At 42.2% G+C, this 20,419-nt stretch overlaps 1 protein-coding gene across 5 annotated transcripts in view; it reads left to right on the top strand.

Moving 5' to 3' along the window:
• The first annotated feature begins 2,704 nt into the window (after positions 1-2,704).
• The window catches only part of LOC140738044 (septin-11), a 100,466-nt gene continuing 82,751 nt past the window's right edge, over positions 2,705-20,419 (top strand). For 2 of the 5 annotated variants that reach the window (XM_073065034.1, XM_073065032.1), the window contains exon 1: positions 2,705-2,797. In XM_073065034.1, coding sequence (XP_072921135.1) covers positions 2,738-2,797 — 60 coding nt within the window. In that variant the 5' untranslated portion in view covers positions 2,705-2,737. Of the gene's footprint in view, positions 2,798-3,323; positions 3,482-20,419 lie in introns of those variants that run through there. The other 3 variants (XM_073065036.1, XM_073065035.1, XM_073065037.1) reach the window with 3 other exon arrangements.

The following is a 20,419-nucleotide window of genomic DNA, read 5'->3' as shown; positions in this document are numbered from 1 at the left end:
TGCTTTTTCAGAGACAGTAACTGTATTTTCCCCCCCACCATACAAAACCAGTAATGCATCAAGTTTTCTAATACTCCATCTTCTGTTATCATACCCCAAACTTTCTCTACCTGGGTCTTTTCCCCCCCCAATGCATTTTCCAATACATTTTCTTTTCCCATCTTACTACTTTTCTAACTACAGCTTGAGCTCCTTTATATTGTATGACAGACGAATAGGAGTGACACTGCCTAACTTCCCAAAAAGCTGTACTCCACTCCTTCACATTCATACGTCCACCAGGAACATCTCTCTTTTCGTTATCTCCCAACAATCTGGGAATTGATTCCTTAGCTATTGAGTGGAGTACAGAGCACAAGGTATTATTACTCAACTCCATATCCTCCAAAACCAAACGATCAGGAAATCTACTTTCACTTAAATCATCCCATTTTGCCTTTTTAAAATTCCACCTGGGGATATGAGCTCCTTTCCTGTTACACATCAATTCTCATTATACAGAAATGATCACTCCCCACTGTTGTGTCATTATACCCTTCCCAATTATACACTCTTGTTATATCCTCAGATACTAGCACAAGATCTTATAGCAGAAAGTGTTGTTAGATTTAGCCTTGTACTTGAACCATCATCCAAGCACACCAAACACATCCCCCCTGAAACTCTTCCACCACCATTCCATTCACACAACCCCGCATTAAAATCTCCACATCATATAACTTTAATTTTCCCATTGCCACCCGCACTTTCCAATATATCAAGTGTTAACCTTTCACAAGGGTTATAACAATATATTATCTGTACTTTATTTCCCCCCCCCAAATTTCAACCACAATTCACTCAAATAACTCCAATTTCCAAAACTCTGTATGCTCTCCCTTTTTTGACAAAGGTTGCCACTCCTTCATTGCCCATTTTCCAATCATGTCTTTCATCAATATAACCTTGTATCTCAAAACTTGGACAAGATTTCCTGTGAACATATAACATTAGGTTTATTTGGTAAATCTTCAATAAATTTCTTTAAATTCTTGACCATTAGCCAACAGGCTTCTAGCATTCCAGTACGTTAGAAAAAGGCATTACCAACCCTCCTTTGAAGTCTGCACATTATTTACTTCTCCTTGTAAGGGATCATTAACTTCTAGACTTAAGTCTTCCATCTCTAGATGTTTTTTTCTGCAGCTTTTAATACAATTTTATTTTTTTTCTGCTGTACAATTTGTCACATCTGCCATGAAAGTGACAAAACTTTAGTTTATCGACTTTGTGCACTTTACACACCATCTTTAAACTATCTGTATTCTGGATACTAATATCCAGAAGACATTGACTCTGTCTTCTGTACTTTCTGCTGAGCTTCTGCATTTGAAATGCCCATTTCCACCCGAACACGCTGCACTTCCAATTTTCTGATATACAGCTGCATAAGCAGAGCTAGTCTCTCCACAGTTGCTACAATTTAGCCTCACACCTTCTCCACAGTTGCCATAATCATGTTCTCCACCACATCACTTTTTACCTTACACAGTTGGTACCGGATCAAGCTTCCGTTATTGATAACATCTCAGAGGGGGCAGCAAACCATACAACTTATATGACCTAATTTAACCCTATCCAACAACTCATGCCCCCCCAATCAAATTTACAACATTTATCTGTTCTAACTTCACCACGAAACATTTAGCGCCCATAACTTTCCCCAACAACTACATTATTTTTAACTCAGTCCACGGATACATCTAGAAGCACTCCACAGATCACTCCCCACATCCATTAACATTCAATATATCTTGGTGTTACTTTTCGTCCTCTCGTAGCTTTTAACTTCAAAGCTTTCTCACATTGCTTACTATTTTTACAAAATACGAAGAGTGCTTCATCTCTCAAAGGTTTCGCACCCAGAATATATCCTACTGTCCCCCCCCCGCTCCTTAGTTTAATTGGATTAATATCAGAAACAGTACCATATTCAAAACGCAACGAGAGTTTAAACTCTCATTTTTTAATTTAAATCCTGCCTACTGCCTTCCTCCACACAACTCCTATTACCCAATACCACTTCTCCTTCACTACCCCCGTCTTCTCCGTTGCTTCCTGCCTGAGAGTAAACTCCGAACAGCCGGCTCAGTCCACTGCTCCAACTCTACTCAGCTTCACCACGTCCTCCCTCGATCCAGAAAGAGCTGCGCACTCTCTCAATTCTGCACCCATCTGCTGATTGGCTGCTTCCCCTCCACACTCGGGCCCCTAACTTCTCGTTTTGTGGTTGCTGATCGTATGAACACCGATTGCCTGTACTGTACCTTAACAAATCATCATCAGTCACGTGGAGTGTATAACGATAAAACTCTTAAAGCTATACATTTCAAGCTGGCATTCAGGAGCAATAACTGTCCAAAAATTGTTTTTCCCCCATTAATCCTGGAATTTGTTAAAACTTGAACTTTGCACATTGATCAAGTATTTGTAAATTATAAAGATTTCTTTATAACATTAGTCCCGCTGTTATTCATTTTAAATCATACTTTAAAAAATCTTTACATATATTTGAGAGTGGCTGCTCTCCTCATGCCATTTCAAATTGATTAACTGAAAGGTTCCGTCTGTACCCACTAAACTAAAACGCATTCTGAACGAGGAAGCATCATTACCGCGAGTGGTCCATTTGAACTAAAACTCTACGCCAATTCAATTAATATTTGATGCGCATAGTCGATGACACAACCAAATTGTGATGTCCGCCGATCGTGGAAGGCTTCAAGTATACGGATGGGCTCCGTGTGACTCACACATGGTATGTCCTGTTTTTGCTTCATATTTCTAGCATCTTCAACTTAGGTTCGTTAACAATAATGATTATATTGTCGGAAACGAACGATTTAGGATGTGTTCCACGAAGTTAGCGCACACACCCGTGATGCAAAGCGAAATGATTTGATTATCCAAATGTGTGGTTTGAGTGGCACATTAAGCGGCAGCGCATTAAACATTCTGTTAATTAAGGTGTTTTACTTAGAATTCCGGAGAAATACTGCGGAGAAACAGCCGCCGACACTGAACTTCCAGGAGAGGCAGACAAGTATCTGTTTATCTCCTCCTCCCGTGGACCACAGCAAGTCAGGGCTGCCGAGAGGGGTGTCCGTTTCCTTTAGCCCTGTGAAAGTTGCCGCGACGGCGTTTCGCGGGGGTTGTTCCCCGCCGGGTTTGCTGCCAGGAGCAGGACAAACCGGCTGCACGGACGTACCCCGCTGCAGGAGGCGGACAGCCCGTAACGAGTGGCCGCGGCCGACTCGGCCGCACCCTCCGGGGCCGGGGTGCGGGGCGCCGGGGCGCGGGGTGCCATATTGCGCGAGCCAGCGACAGGCTGCGAGTCCCGGGACAGGAGGCGAGGCGAGGCGAGGCGGCTGTTCGTCCGTCGTGTCAGCTCCGTGTGGTAACACCAGCAGGCGGGATGGCTGCGGTGGTCGGGAGGAAACCCGTGAGTGCGCATTCCTCTCACCCTCCTCTCCTCCCCAGGTGTAATGTGACTGCAGAGGCTCCAGAACGTGACTGGACTCCTGTTGCCAATTTGAAATACCGTTAACCAGCCCGATGGGCTGCTACTAGACAGCGGCTAAACGGTTAAAAACTGCAGCCTGATTAGTTACTTCGGTTGGAAAAATTGCGTTTTAAATATTTCGGTGAAAGGTGCCTGATAGATGTATATTTTTTAATTTATTAGCAGTTGGGTGGCGGAGGTTGACATGTGCCCATTCTCCTTTCCGTTACCCAGTGTCTAATGGCGTCGCTGAAATGTTGGATTTTTTTTTGATGTGGGAGATGAGTTTTCTGTTAAGACCGCGGTTCTCGTGGATGAAACGGGATAGGATGCGCGTCTGCCTGCCTCGCCCCTCATGCTGAATAGACTTCCTATCGTCAGAGGAAGCTGAGAAACCGGGGGCCTGTACTCGCCAACTGAGCTCTTGAACTTACCAAGCTAGGCACTTTAGTTTCTGTAATTTTATTTTTTTGTAAAAAGATTACTGACTGGTGTAAAACTTTCTCTACTATTTTATGAACTTGGTTCTTTTCATTTGGTTTCTCTCTGTATATTGAGGCGCAGATGGGATTGTCTGCACGGTTAGATGCAAACGTGCATCTTGAATTAATTTTACTCCCCGTTTGACATGTGGCCTATGACTGAATACCATTGGTTTGGCAAAAAGGAGGAGGGAAGAAAGATTGGGGTGGAGCCAAATTAAAAGTTAAGATAATATACAATAATTGATCATCTTTAAAAAAATAATGCTACCATGCCCTCTGACAGCAGCATCAATAAAATAAAATGATGAATCTAGGCAGGAAGTCTTGATTGAATTGGTATTTAAATTAACACTCAACAGCTTGCACGTACGCAGTGAGGGAGGGATAAAGTGCTCCCAGTAAGATTAATAGTAAAAACGTATTTCGTTGGAAACACAAAAGGAAATGATGGAGCAGGCCTGGAGTGGGGGGCGATAAGAGTGCATTGCTTGAGTGGAGAGAGTATAGAATGAGTGATGTGGGCTGAGATAAATGTAAGATGTGGCGTTAAAGATCACTAAGATATGGTGGAGTGCAGAGAGATTTTTGAAATAAGCAAAAAGATCTTGGAGCTTTTAGGACAGCTGGGAAGTTTCACAGACTAACTTTGTGCAGGAGAAGTCATGGGCTCTTGCTCTAGTCTAGTCAGTATTTTTGCAGAATTTGGAAGGAGGTGTTAAAAAGTGTTGGTAAAGCTTGTTGATATTATGAGGTATTTTAGCAATAGGAGGGGAGGACTGTGTAAATGGTGAAGTGATAGAACAATGTGGCCTTTCTGAAACCTGAGAAGAGCTGATTTGTCAAGTTGATACTGTTCTTCACTCAGTTCAGTTGCTGCTAAAACTTGTCCATGTAATTGTTTGACTGTTTCAACACATCTGAGTGACTTCTGGATGAATTCAAGTTTGCATACAAGAGAAGTGCAGCTCGAGTCCCAACTCACTTGATCTCTTACCAGCCCACAAATTAACCTACACTGGCTTCTAGTTTAGAAATACGCAATCACTCTGGAAAAATTAAGCTGATGTCAGAACAAAATATTCTATTCTGTAATACAAAGTAAAAAGAACATTATGTTCATGGGTTGTATATAAAATTACAGTTAATGTGGCAATACTGTCAAATGAGGCTTGTCAATCCAAGGTACTGAATTTATGTAATACCTTTGAGTTTGAAATTTTCTAAATTTAAAGTGGACATCATTTTTCAGCAGTTTTGTTTAGTTGCTGCAAGTCTTCAAGTCAAGCATGGAAGTTGGGTGCACAGTCTTAAATGTAACTAAAATGAAGTTCTAAAGTAACATTTTAAGCATTGTACAATCCTTCATCAAATTTTGGCCAACTGGTTCAAACGGCAAAAGAAATGTGGTCTTTAGACTGCTTTGGGTAACTGGTGTGTATAATTTTGGCTTCCATTTAATGTTTTTTTTTGTTTACTCTTCAATGTGGGAGCACGGCATGACATCTATTTATCAGCATTCATGATACATGACATCCATTTTAATTAAAGTAACTGATCAGTTCATTGCTTAAAACTTGGAAGAGAAAGGTTAATCATTTAGTTATAACTACATGTACTTCTTCAACACTTTCCACTCTTTGTTTTATTTTTAGTCTTGAGCTTGCTTGGATAATTAGAAGTTTGAAGGCTTTAAGCAGTAGTAGAGTCATTAGAAATTGAACCCTAGAAGCAAGAGCTACAGCTTAAAGAAACCAGAACTTAAGATGTTTTGTGGAGTTTTGTTGGACTGTGAGACAGGATGGACTGTTTAAGCTGGGTTTCATCTCTCTGCAAGAGATGGAGCTGTCAGGCATATCATTTCCCTCTTTTCTGTCAAACCAACCAGATAATTAGAGTTGGACACCTATCACACTTGAGTTTCCCCCCCCCCCCCCCCTTTCTGCCTGGGATATACTGTAGAGCTTCTATTATTTAAATATCTGGCTGAGAAGAATATCACCACCCATTGGAATTCCTGACTGTTAGTGACTATTGAGTGTAGCAGATGTGTATGTCTTGAAATAGAAAAACCCTTCTGATGCACTTGAAGAGTAAAGGAAAATAGTCTTTTGACCAGGCTAGGAGAGAATAATTGGCTAGATGCAGAAATAAAGTTTGTTACTTATTTAGGGGTCTGCTAGATTTGATTTTTAAAAAATCCTTGTTAATGGAATTAATCTGAATAAATATGTTAGTCAGTTGTGCAAGGTTTCCAATAATGGGACTAAAGCATGTTTAGTTGGGGAATGTAAATGCAACATAGTGGCTCAATTTCTAGTGTTGTAGAGACAAATTTGAATCTTGTAGTGGGAACTGGGATATTTAAGTTTACAAATTAAATCTGGACTAGAAAACTATATTTTTATAATGGCAAATATGAAATAAGATAGATTATTTTTTATTCCCATCTAGATTCTAAACACAGGGATTAGCGGCTCTAGACCCATAGCAATTTGACTCTCAACTTCCCTTTATAGCTTGACTATAATAAACAGATCACATGTCTTATGAATCATAAGATTAAAAATTAAAAAATAACCTTGCTATTATAAATATGAATGAGGGAAATCAGTGTAAAACAGCAAGATTTTAACTCTTCCACATAGCAAGTGGGTAGTTTGTATCTTGTTTTAGTGTTGTCCAGTACTTCAAACAGTCCATTTGCTTCCTGGAAATTTACAAGTCCCTCCTAAAATCCAGTTTATGTTCAACCATTGAACAATGCCAAGATTGTGTTATTTTAAAAAAAGGTTAAATTTCTGAGCAGTGCCATTTGATTGGTTATGACTTGACAGATTAAATTACAAATGAATATTGTGTTAGGTCTGCATTGCCCACTATAACTGCCAATAAAATAAGATTAACAATGCATGCCAATAATACTTAATGACACTGTCAGAACTTTGCTTGTTTTAATTGGTCTAATGTGGAAAAACATGCATATGGAAAATGTTCTTTTCTGTTGTGCTTACTCACTGCTTTCAGTTGTGTAAGCTTAATAAAGTAAATCAAAGTGGGAATAATGATAGAAACCAGAAAATATTATATCAAAGAGAAGGAAGTGGAGGGAAATTAAGTAGAGGCCCAGAGTTGCTGGGAAAGGAGGGGGAACTTTGAGTTTTCTGTAGACGTTGAGCCTTCACTGTTGTAGTTTGCAGGCCTCACTCTCCTGCTCCATAGCTGTTATGTAAATGTTCCCACTCAATCCAGATTAGTTCAAATTTCCTCTAAATTTGTAATGAGGGTGGTTAAACCTATGAAACAAAGTAATGTAAGTGTCTCTGGAAGCACACTTTATCCATGACAGACTTATGGTGATTGAAATGCTTGATGCCAGAATAGAAAATATAAATGAACAGTTCAGTTGCATTGTGCAGATTTTGGGAGGTGGACTGCAGCTTTGGGACTTGTCAATGGGCCAGCAATCAATGTGCTCTCAGCTTTCTATCTTGGGCAGCTTGATCACAGGTTGGCCACAGCAATGATTACAGTTGGCTGTAAATACGCTGTGGACATCCTGAAGTCACAAAAAGTGCTCTGTAAATGCAATTTTTTTTTGTATTTGTAGTCATCTGCTCTCTCCAAATTCTTCCTGTTGAAATGATGTTGAGATAGCTGAGTTATGGTGCCATTACTTTTATAGGGGAAGATGTTCTCTTAATTTAGTCATCTATTTTTTTCTTTGCCTTCAGACTTTGCCCTTTGTTTCCCAAAAAGCTGCTTGAATGATTTGTGTGAGCAGAATGAATGCAGATTTTTTTCCCCCCGTTGGCTGTGGTGGGCATTTCCTGAGAGTTCCATAGTTCCAGAAGTAACATGATAGTTGACTTGCATTGCTGTAGACGTTGAAATTGCTGACAGTGGCAACTGTAATGCTGGTTTGTGTTTTTCAGGGATTAACCATACACTTACAAAAATGAGAGTTTGTATAAATAGTCATACTCAATAAAAGGGTCACTGGTTGGAGGGAAGGGGGTGGAGAGAATTGCATTAAATTTTTTGTCGTGATGATAATGGTTACTTTCTGCCTCTGTATATTTAATCCATTTCAGTTTGGTTGTATAACTGTCAAGTATTTGTATCAAGGTTCAAAGATGCCAACTAAATCTAATAAGTGTTAAGATTCCTATACGAGAAATGTGTTTATGCAGATATTTTCAACAAATTATCTTATCTCCTTACTATTTGATTAATGCCTTTATTAATTTCCAATTTGAATTACAGTAATTCTTCCAATCTATTGTCTGTTATTACTTCAGAGGCACAAGCTGAGTATTGCACTTATTAGCATGGCTTATTGCTGGGAACATTCTCATTATGAACTCCCTTCAAAATTTGCTTTATTTTCTGTTGATGAGTTTATAATGCATCTCTAAGAGTTTCTGTAAAGAATGTGCTGCGTACTATTTGACAAAGAAAGGGGGATAATATGTGGGATGCCTGATCTGATTGGAATACATTTACTCTTTGTTTAACCCATTGGTACTCATTAGGATTATAAATAGTATTTGCCTTACCCTTTCACTGCTGGTTTCTCATTTTTCTTGTGGCATTGGAGGAAGCTCTGCAACTCAATGAGTTGATGTTGACCATCAATCTCATTTCCTCTTGCTTTTCTTGCCCTTGTAATGCTCTGTAATTCACAGCCAATGCTTATGAAGTGTCTTTGAACTCACCTGTTATGTAATAATCAAGAATGTCCACTATGGCAAATTGATTTGCACCACACTAACTGAAGGATCTGAAGATGATTTATCTTTTATTACTTTTTGGATAATTACCAAGACTATATGTTACTGGCCCCTCAAAGCTTAAGCAGCTCTGGCATGGGTTGGGTTTGAAGCTAGGTGTGTCCTGGTCTGTTTGAACCAGTTGCTTGCTCATCTAGTGTTAGTGGCGAACAGTACTATTTCACTTTTCAGGCAGGTCAATAGTCGAAGTATCTCCTTGGGCAGTCCTGTATTTCTGTGTCTAATACCGTAGATTTCGCACTACAGAGCGCACCTGATTAAAAGCCGCTGGCTCTAATTTTAGAAAGAAAATCAATTTTGTACTTGTACAAGCCGCACCGGATTTTAGGCCGCAGGTGTCCCACGTTGTAATATGAGATATTTACACAGAAAGATATTACACGTGAGGATTTTTTAACTTTTAATTAAATCCATATGGTAACATAAACAAATACATATTGCAAATGCTTTTTTTCGAACCGTGCCTGTAACATGGCTACTTTAAAATATACATACGTATCGGTAACACACAAATTACGTTGCGTATACATTCCAATATCTCCTAACGACTGGTAAAAAAATATATACTGCAGCCTACCAGGAAAAGTTATTGATCGCCTTTAACTTAAAAGCAGCATTTCGCGCTCGCCTAATGCCCCCACCTTCCTGTTTATCGCAAACCGGTATTTCCCACAAGACGCGGCGAAACCGGATGTGACGTCATAGTATCCCGGGATGTAGTACTTCTAACTTTAACTAGAAAATACTAACAAATGAATTACTAAGCGAAAATATTATAAACTAAATAACTGCCATAAAGGCAGCACAATGCTTTTCTTCGAGTGTTTTCCATGTTGATGAGGGTGAGTACAAATGACTGATTTACAATAATTTAATTGGGAAAGTGCGCTTGATTTATCGTACAATTTCATTGGACCTCTGTGAACTACTCATCAATTTTATTGGTCTACTGTTACGAAGCAAAATGTTTTTGGCAGCATGAAAAAAAATCATGCATTAGCCGCACCGTAGTAAAGGCCGCAGTGTTCAAAGCTGTTCAAAATGTGGGAAAAAAGTAGCGGCTTATAATCCGACATCTACGGTAGTTCTTTTCTGCCTTCCAAGAGAAGTTTTTTTTCTTAACTGATAGTACTGCCTTTTCTAGCAAATTTGTTATCTTTTCTGTGTTAATTAAAAATATGGAGTTGGAAAGAAGCTATTTGCATTTAAGTTGACTCCAAGTACTTTAGAATCAATCAAGTACTTTGGAAAATGTAAATACTGTGGTTGTACAGATGAGGATGACTAGCCCTTGACTGGCAGCACACCCTCACCAAGTATTAGGCCAGGTCACGTACACAAGTCTGCTTTCAAAAATATGTTCATTCGAATTTATGCAAACTGTCTTTGTTTAACCCTTAAATCTTAAGCCTCATTCCTATCTTCAGTGATGACAGTGCTAAAGAAAAGACAATTCATTTGCAGTTATATTCAGCAGGAAGTACCAAACACGGATGACTCATCTCTGCTTCATCCTGAGGTCCCCAACGTCTGCAAGTGGTCTCCAGTCAATTTGATACACTCCATGTGATATCAAGATACAGATGAGTGTACTGGATACAGTAAAGAATATGGCAGCATTCTGTCTTTAGTACTTTTAAGGTGTGTGCTTCAAAATTAGCCATGTCTCTAACTAAGTTAATTCAATACTGTTAGAGCATTTACCTAACAACATGTAAAATTACTCACGTACAACACGCTGGAGGAACTCAGCAGCATCCGTGGAAACGAGCAGTCAATGTTTTGGGCCGAGACCCCTCATCAGGACTGAAGAGGGAGGGGGTGGAAAGGAGAAGGCTGGTGGGTGCTAGATGAAAAACCCAGTAAGAGGAAAGATCAAGGGATGGGGGAGGGGAAGCAGGGAGAGGATAGGCAGGAAAGGTGGTGAAGGAATATAAGGGGAAAGCATTATGTGTAGTAGAAGGCAGAAACGTGAGAGAGGTGATAGGCAGCTGGAGGAGGAGGCAGAATGAAACTGGGATGGGGGAAGGGAGAGGGAGGGAATTACTGGAAGTTGGAGAATTCAATGACTGCTCGTTTCCGCGGATGCTGCCCGACCTGCTGAGTTCCGCCAGCGTGTTGTACGTGTTGCTTTGACCACAACATCTGCAGTGTACTTTGTGTAAAATTGCTCAGATGTGTCCTCTTCACAAAAAGCACGATAATATTGTTCACCTAATTACCTGCTAATCAGCCTCCTCTCAATTATCAGCAAGTAATTGGTGCTACCGGCAACTGTGTGATAAGTCACTAATGGCTCACTAAAATCACTATTGCAGGGAGGGTTTCCCAACTTTATGCCATGGACCAATGCCATAAAGCAAAGGGCCCATGGACCCCAGGTTGAGAACTTCTGCACTGTTGCTGAGTTTGTTTCACCTCAACTGCATTATACAGTCTTTGTAGTAATGTGGACCAAAATGCTGAATTCCAGAGGCTGGGGTGAAAGTAATTGTTCTGGACTATGAAGGTAACATTTAACCTTGTGTGACATCAAGCAACCCTGCCAAATGGATGGAAGAGGAAAAGGTTGGAGTTATATTTCATGTTAAAGTATTTGTGGTTGCCAGAAGTTAATCATCCCATAGGCTTCATTGCTGGCTGTAAATCATGGAGCCCCTCCTGCATAGGACCTTTAGAGCATCTTCATATGAAGAACTGCAGGAGTTCAAACAGATGGCTTAAGGGCAATTGGGAATTCCGGTTTAAAATGGTGCTGGCAGCAAACACAGCTATTAACTACTTTATTAATCTCCGATCTTTCTCAAACAATCACTGCGATCAATTATATGTACTGTCCTTTTGGAATTGAGCTTTCGAACTGCCTGTACGACCTGGCATTTTTGTGGTGTGAACTAAAGTCTAGAAGGTGCTGGGTGGTTGCAGTGAGGCTTGTAGGGCCAAAAGGAAGTGATGGGGCTCGGGCCCGAGAGTGGGGAGTGAGCCAATGTTTGGCCATTGCTGGTGTGGGCTTGGAGATGATTTGAAGCAGCAGAACAAAGGTGAGGCAATGATAACAGGGCCCGGTATCGGGGCAGGGAACGACCTGCTGTTTGGCTGATTTAAACATGGGCTAGATTGAAAAGGTCAAGGGTCACAGCTAGAGACTAGGGACGGACTGGTGTTCATCTGACTGCTCTGTGAGGTGTACTCATCCCTGTGCTAAACTGAGGCTGTGGCCTGCAACTCACGAGCTCCTGGATCAGCCATGACCGGCTTTGTGGCTGCTGACTCACTTTTCTTTCCCTCATGAGCTTCAGTTGAGTGTTATTTGCTTTTATTGTTAGCACAATTTGCTTCTTTTCTGCACATTGGGTGTTTTTTTTAAAATGGGTTCTATTGTTTTTTTTCCCCTGTGGTTGCCTTTAAGGAGATGAATCTCAAGGTTGTATATAGTATATGTACTTTGGGAATAAATGCTGACCTTCCCTGCAATTAAATTCAGTTTGTTAGAAAAGGCTGTTAAGGATATTGCAAGGCTGGGTATTGGGTGGATATCCTGTGTTATTATGCTCTTGATCAGTAAATTAAGAGTCATCTCGTGTGCTAATGTGCACCAATGCTATCTGCCCACCTGTCTTGAGAGCGCTTGTCTACATTGGGTTCCAAGTGCTTAAGTTTTAAAATCTTGCTGCTTGTGCACAAATTCCTTTTGAGTTCAATGCGTTTCTTTGATTATAGACTCTTGCAAACTCCCATTTTTCTCTCACGGTGTTAGACTAGGCTCCAAGCCTGGGAATTCTCCCCGTTAGGCCTTCTTGTTCTTCTGTAATATATTCTTTAACACCAAGCTTTTCACTTTATCTCATTTTGGCTTCGTTTCAGTTTTTAATTACTTGCATTTTTGGTGAGCGGTGGGCACTGTAGGAATATGTGGTGATAGTGTCACCATCATTATCATTTACTTCAAGCTTTTCTTCTCCCATTGTCTTCCGCCTTCCAGCATCAACCCTCAGCCCCACCACCCCCACACTTGTCACCAGTGAAATGATTCTTAGGTTGTACCATACGTAAACTGGTGGAGGATGACTTTCATTAGAGGGCTTGTGTGTTGTGCTTTGACCAAAAGTAGTACTTCAACAATCTGTACTGTCATGGAAGTGAATTTACCCTTCACTGTAAATGGTAGTTGTTGTAATGTTTGCCCAGCTGCATACACACAGTGGCCTCTTTTTATTAGATATAGAGGTACCGAATAAACTGGCCGCTGAGTGTATGTGCGTGGTATTCTGCTGCTGTAACCCATCCACATAAAGATGTGTCTTGTGTATTCAGAGAGGCTCTTCTGCATACCACTGTAGTAACATGTGGTTATTTAAGTTGCAGTCGCCTTCCTGTCAGCTTGTACCATTCTCCTGACTTCTCTCATTCACAAAGCATTCCCCCCTGTCCCCCCTGAACTGTTCTTTATTGGATGCTTTTTTTTAACTAATTTCCATTCTCTGTAAACTCCTGAGGCTGTTGTGCTTGAAAATCCCAAGAGATTAGCAGTTTTGAGATACTGAAACCACTCCATCTGGCACCAACAATCATTCCACACAGTCACTTAGATCACATTTCTTCCCTGTTCTGATGTTTGGTCTGGACCTCTTGAACACATCTGCGTGCCTTTATGCAGTGAATTGCTGCCGCATGATCGGCTGATTAGATTTTGCATTAAAGACCAGAAATACATAATGAAGTGGCCGTTGAGTGTAGCTAGCAATGGGCGCTTCATAATTTCAATTCCTGGTGATAATGTGGTTCTGATTATACTTTTCTACTGTTTTAAAAGATTTATATACAGATAAAAACTTATCAATAATTTTTTAAATTACAAAGCAAGGTTGTCCTTATGAATTACTTTTGGATGCCAGTGGCGTAAAGGCTAAGGCGGTAGTGTTACTCACTCAGGTTCTGTCCTGATCTCAGATGCTGTCCGTGACTTTACACATTCTCCCTTTACTTGTATGAGTTTCCTCATGTGGTATTCTTCCATGTTCCAAAGGGGTACTGATTGGTACAGTAATTGGCCACTATAAAGTGCTAGTGAGTAGTAGCATCTGGGAATATTTTTAAAAAACATTGATATCAATGGATGATAAATTAAAATGGATGGTTAGTGCAGAGTGTAGCCTGAAAGGTCTGTTTCTGTGCTGTAATGTTAGTTAGTTAGTAGTAGTCTCTCGAAGTCCGAAGCGCAGATGCGGTTGCAGATGGGGCAAAGAGCACCGCCTGTTGGGGCAGGAGCGGACGCCTTCCTGTTTCTTTCTTGACTCGCCTTGAGGCGCCCATGTGCCAGTTGGCTTGGAAGTTGTTTGCTGCCTTGGAGCGTAGATTGTGCCACTTGGACCGATCAGCAGCAGTGTGTTCGAGATCGCAGGGCTGGAGTTTGACCCACTTAAGGTTTGACTTGAGGTTGTCCTTGTACCTCTTCCTTGGGTGACCTTGGGCACGGTTGCCCTGCTCCAGTTCTCCGTAGAACAACTGACACCGCATTCTGGACTCATCCATGCAGATCACATGGCCGGTCCATCTGAGCTGAGCCTTCAAAACCTTGGCTTCAATGCTTGTGGAATTGGCTCGGTCCAGGACTGTCAGGTTGGAGATACGGTCTTGGCAGTGGATTTGCATGATTGATCACAGAGCGCGATTGTGGAATTGTTCAAGCTATTTGACATGTCTGCGATACAGTGTTCAGGTTTCACAGCCATATAGAAGTGATGAGACCACAACAGCATTGTAAACCTTCAATTTAGTGGAGAGGTGAATGTCTTTGTGCTGCAGAACTGTGACACGGAGCCTTCCGAGCGCCTGGCTTGCTTTCTGGATCCTTGACATGATTTCTTTATCAAGGGCACCATCGTTGAAGATGGTACTCCCCAGGTATTTGAAGTTGTCAACGTTCCGTAGTTGTGTGTCATCGATGGTGATGCATGGCTATGGCGGGGCGCTGTTAGGTGCAGGCTGCAGGAGGACCTCTGTTTTACTGAGGCTGATTGTCAAGCTGAAAAATTTAGATGTGGCGGAAAATCTGCTGACCACTGTTTGTAGGTGGCCCTCTTGGTGCGCCATGAGTGCGCAGTCATCTGCAAAGAGCGCTTCTATGAACAGCTTTTGGAGGGTCCTTGTGTGTGCTGCAAGGCGACGTAGGTCAAAGAGTGACCCATCCAGGCGGTATTTGATATAAATGCCCAGGTTTAGGTCTTTGACGGCATGCATTATTACTTGAGTGAAGAAAAGGTTGAAAAGTACTGGTGCAAGCACACAGCCCTGTTTAACGCCGTTGGAGATGTCAAATTTCTCGCTAGGGTCGTCAGCTGAGAGAATTTCTCCATTCATGTTGTCGTGGAAGAGGCGTATGAGGTTGATGAATTTTGGAGGGCAGCCAAGTTTCCCGAGGATGATCCACAAGGCTTCTCTTTGATAGTATCAAACGCTTTAGTCAGATCAATGAAGACAAAGTACAAGTTCATGTTCTGCTCCAGGCACTGATCTAAAATAGTTATTAGTCAAGGAATTTTTAGCTAATGACTATCCTCTTTCCAGGTGTAATGCACCATTGTCACTCTTAAGCTTCTGCCCAAGGGAATGCAATTTTTTTTCAATTTTTTTCTGTTTGTCCTGATAGGATCTTCACGTTATCATAATCTTCTTAATGGTCTTGATGTAGACTTGAATCTCTTTGGTTCTGTCTGGTTTCTATATTTGCATTGTAATCACTTGCCAATAAAAAAAATCTTTGACAGAAATTTTGTATGTTTAGGTTTGCTTTTGGTGCCAGGTAAACTGGGCAGATAGACAATAGGTGCAGAAGTAGACCATTTGGCCCTTCGAGCCTGCACCGCCATTTTGAGATCATGGCTGATCATCTACTATCAATACCCGGTTCCTGCCTTGTCCCCATATCCCTTGATTCCCCTATCCATAAGATACCTATCTAGCTCCTTCTTGAAAGCACCCAGAGAATTGGCCTCCACTACCTTCCGAGGCAGTGCATTCCAGACCCCCACAACTCTCTGGGAGAAGAAGTTTTTCCTTAACTGTGTCCTAAATGACCTACCCCTTATTCTCAAACCATGCTGTCTGGTACTGGACTCTCCCAGCATCTGGAACATATTTCCTGCCTCTATCTTGTCCAATCCCTTAATAATCTTATATGTTTCAATCAGATCCCCTCTCAATCTCCATAATTCCAGCGTGTACAAGCCCAGTCTCTCTAACCTCTCTGCGTAAGACAGTCCAGACATCCCAGGAATTAACATCGTGAATCTACGCTGCCCTTCCTCTACAGCAGGATGTCCTTCCTTAACCCTGGAGACCAAAACTGTACACAGTACTCCAGATGTGGTTTCACCAGGGCTCTGTACAAATGCAAGAGGATTTCCTTGCTCTTGTACTCAATTCCCTTTGTAATAAAGGCCAACATTCTATTAGCCTTCTTCACTGCCTGCTGCACTTGCTCATTCACCTTCAGTGACTGATGAACAAGGACTCCTAGATCTCTTTGTATTTCTCCCTTACCTAACTCTACACCGTTCAGATAATAATCTGCCTTTCTGTCCTTACTCCCAAAGTGGATAACCTCACACTTATTCACATTAAACGCCATCTGCCAAGTATCTGCCCACTCACCCAGCCTATCCAAGTCGCTCTGAATTCTCCTAACATCCTCATCACATGTCACATTGCCACCCAGCTTAGTATCATCAGCAAACTTGCTGATGTTATTCTCAATGCCTTCATCTAAATCGTTGACGTAAATCGTAAACAGCTGTGGTCCCAATACCGAGCCCTGTGGCACCCCACTAGTCACCACCCGCCATTCCGAGAAACACCCATTCACCGCTACCCTTTGCTTTCTATCTGCCAACCAGTTTTCTATCCATGTCAATGTCTTCCCCCCAATGCCATGAGCTTTGATTTTACCCACCAATCTCCTATGTGGGACCTTATCAAATGCCTCCTGAAAATCGAGGTACACTACATCCACTGGATCTCCCCCGTCTAACTTCCTGGTTACATCCTCGAAAAACTCCAATAGATTAGTCAAGAATGATTTACCCTTGGTAAATCCATGCTGGCTCAGCCCAATCCTATCACTGCTATCTAGATATGCCACTATTTCATCCTTAATAATGGACTCTAGCATCTTCCCCACCACCGATGTCAGGCTGACAGGTCAATAGTTCTCTGTTTTCTCCCTCCCTCCTTTCTTAAAAAGTGGGATAACATTAGCCATTCTCCAATCCTCAGGAACTGATCTTGAAACTAAGGAACATTGGAAAATGATTACCAATGCATCCGCAATTTCCAGGGCCACCTCCTTTAGTACCCTAGGATGCAGACCATCTGGACCTGGGGATTTGTCAGCCTTCAGTCCCATCAGTCTACTCATCACTGTTTCCTTCCTAATGTCAATCTGTTTCATTTCCTCTGTTACCCTATGTCCTTGGTCCATCCATACATCTGGGAGATTGCTTGTGTCTTCCTTAGTGAAGACAGATCTAAAGTACTTATTAAATTCTTCTGCCATTTCTCTGTTTCCTATAACAATTTCACCCAATTCAATCTTCAAGGGCCCAACATTGTTCTTAACTATCTTCTTTCTCTTCACATACCTATGTTACGAATGTGCCACAACTCTGAGGGGCCGAAGGGTACAAAGTAGCCCCCTCCTTTTTGAGAATCGCAAGATCGCTATTAATTCGGGTCTGGGACCCAGGAAATGAGAGAGAGACGTTCAGAATACACAAGGCTTGGAATGTGTCCTGGCGTCAGCAAGACGGAACCACTGATAACGGCCATTGTCTCTTGGAGACAGAATTGTGTATTGAGTACTGTACTATTCATTGAAGCCCTCAGGGAATGACCAGAGTGGGCTGGTTGAGGGATTGCATCATCCCAACCTGATTGACATCTGAGACCCCGTGAGTAAGGATAAAAGAGGGTCTGGGGAACAACCCCTTCAGACGCACCAGGAGAAACGCTAGAAATCCCGTGACAGCGTTTAATAGCGACAGCCGGTGGGGCTCGCGTGCGTCCTTTTCCCTTGCCTGGGAATTGGCAGGGTCGCCACGGAAGAACGGCTTTGGCTAAAGGAGAGGCCACACCAACGGAACTCTCGGAGGTTCGAAATCATTAAAAGGAAAAGCTGGTAAGTTTCTAAAAATCTCTCTCTTGACTCCAACCAAAGGCTGCAGCCTGAATGAACTGAGTGACTTTTATATTTCCATCGGACAATACATTATCCCCTAGACAACAATAGAGTTATTTCTTATTGATTATTATTATACCCGCACTTTTAGATTTAGTATTGATGACGTATAGTAGCTGTATGTTTGCATTGATATTATTTTTGTGTATTTTTACCAATAAATACTGTTAAAAATAGTACCATCAGACTTCAACGGACCCCTCTATCTTTGCTGGTAAGTGACCCAGTTACGGGGTTCATAACACCTTTTTTAAAAAAAAAACTTTTGCTATCCTCCTTTATATTCCTGGCTAGCTTGCATTCGTACCTCATTTTTTTCTCCCTGTACTGCCTTTTTAGTTAAGTTCTATTGTTCCTTAAAAACTTCCCAATCGTCTGTCCTCCCACTCACCTTAGCTCTGTCATACTTCCTTTTTTTTAATGCTATGCAATCTCTGACTTCCTTTGTCAACCACTGAGGCCCCTTTCCCCCCTTTGAATCCTTCCTTCTCTGGGGGATGAACTGATTTTGCACCTTGTGCATTATTCCCAAGAATACCTGCCATTGCTGTTCCACTGTCTTTTCTGCTAGGCTATCTGTCCAGTTAACTTTGGCCAGCTCCTCCCTCATGGTTCCATAGTTTCCTTTGTTCATCTGCAACACTGACACCTCCAAGCTGCCCTTATCCTTCTCAAATTGCAGATAAAAACTTATCATATTATGATCACTACCTCCTAATGGCTCCTTTACTTCAAGATCGCTTATCAAATCCTGTTCATTACATAACACTAAATCCAGAATAGCCTTGTCCCTGGTCGGCTCTCGTACAAGCTGTTCCAAGAATGCATCCCTCAGGCACTCTACAAACTCCCTATCCTGTGGTCCAGCACCAACCTGATTCTCCCAGTTCACCTGCATGTTGAAATCCCCCATAACTACTGCGACATTACCTTTGCCACATGCCAATGTTAACTCCCTATTCAATTTGCACCCAATATCCATGCTACTGTTTGGTGGCCTGTAGACAACACCCATTAGGGTCCTTTTGCCCTTACTGTTCCTCAATTCTATCCACACAGACTCCACTTCTCCTGATCCTATGTCCCCCCTTGCAAAGGACTGAATCTCATTCTTCACCAACAGGGCCACCCCACCCCCTCTGCCCACAGTTCTGTCCCTACGATAGCACGTATACCCTTGTACATTCATTTCCCAGGTCTGATCTCCCTGCAGCCATGTCTCCGTTATCCCAACAACATCATAGTTACCCATTCGCACCTGAGCTTCAAGCTCATCCGCCTTATTTCTGACACTTCGTGCATTCAGATATAGAATTTTTAGCCCATTTCTCCTCTCTCTGTTTGAATCTCTGCCTATTGTGCTTAACCCAGCTCCCCGAACTCCCATCTGTTAGTACCGCTCTAGTTCAGGTGTAAACCGTCCCTTCGGAACAGATCCCACCTTCCCTGGAACAAAACCCAATTATCTAAAAACCTGAAGCCCTCCCTCCTGCACCATCCTCTCAGCCATGTATTAATCTGTATAATCTTTCTGTTCCTTGCCTCACTCGCACGTGGCACAGGTAGCAATCCTGAGATTGTTACCCTCGAGGTCCTGCTCTTCAGCTTCGCACCTAACTCTCTGAACTCTCTACACAGGACCCCCTCACTCATCCTACCCACGTCATTGGTCCCTACATGGACCACAACATCTGGATTCTTGCCCTCCCTCTCGAGAATAACCTGCACCCGATCTGAGATGTCTCGGACCTGGCACCAGGGAAGCAACATACCATCCGAGACTCCCGATCTTCCCCACAAAATCTCCTATCCGCCCCCCCTGACTATAGAATCCCCTATCACTACCGCTGTCTTCTCTTCCCTCCTCCCCTTCCTAGTCAAGGGTCCAACCTCAGTGCCAGAGGCAGGACCACTGCAACTTGTTCCTGGTAGGTCATCTCCAAAACGGTATACTTATTTTTGATGGGAACAGCCACAGGGGTGCTCTGCTCTCTCTGTCTGCTCCCCCGCCTCTCTTGACTGTCACCCATTTGCCTACCTCCTGTCTTTTCGGTGTGACTACCTCCGGATAACTCTTATCTATCTCTGCCTCTGCCTCCCGAATGATCCGTAGTTCATCCAGCTCCTGCTCCAATTCCCTAACTCGGTCTGATAGGATCTTGTTTAAAAGGTATTTTGGTGATCTATAACTTGGATTGCTTTTTTCCTTGTGTAAATATTCATTTTATTGCTGTTTTTCTTGGCAGCCTTAGTACAGTCATTAGCATAGGTCTTTCGGCCGATCACTTCTGCAGTTATCATCATGCACTCTTTTTGCTCTCATCTCATTTTCTCTCCACATTCCCATTAGTCTCCCTCACCCCCCCCC

This window comes from Hemitrygon akajei, chromosome 13 (assembly GCF_048418815.1).
Source record: "Hemitrygon akajei chromosome 13, sHemAka1.3, whole genome shotgun sequence".
In the NCBI taxonomy this organism is placed as follows: Eukaryota; Metazoa; Chordata; class Chondrichthyes; order Myliobatiformes; family Dasyatidae; genus Hemitrygon; species Hemitrygon akajei.
This window is presented reverse-complemented; position numbering and strand designations above follow the sequence as displayed.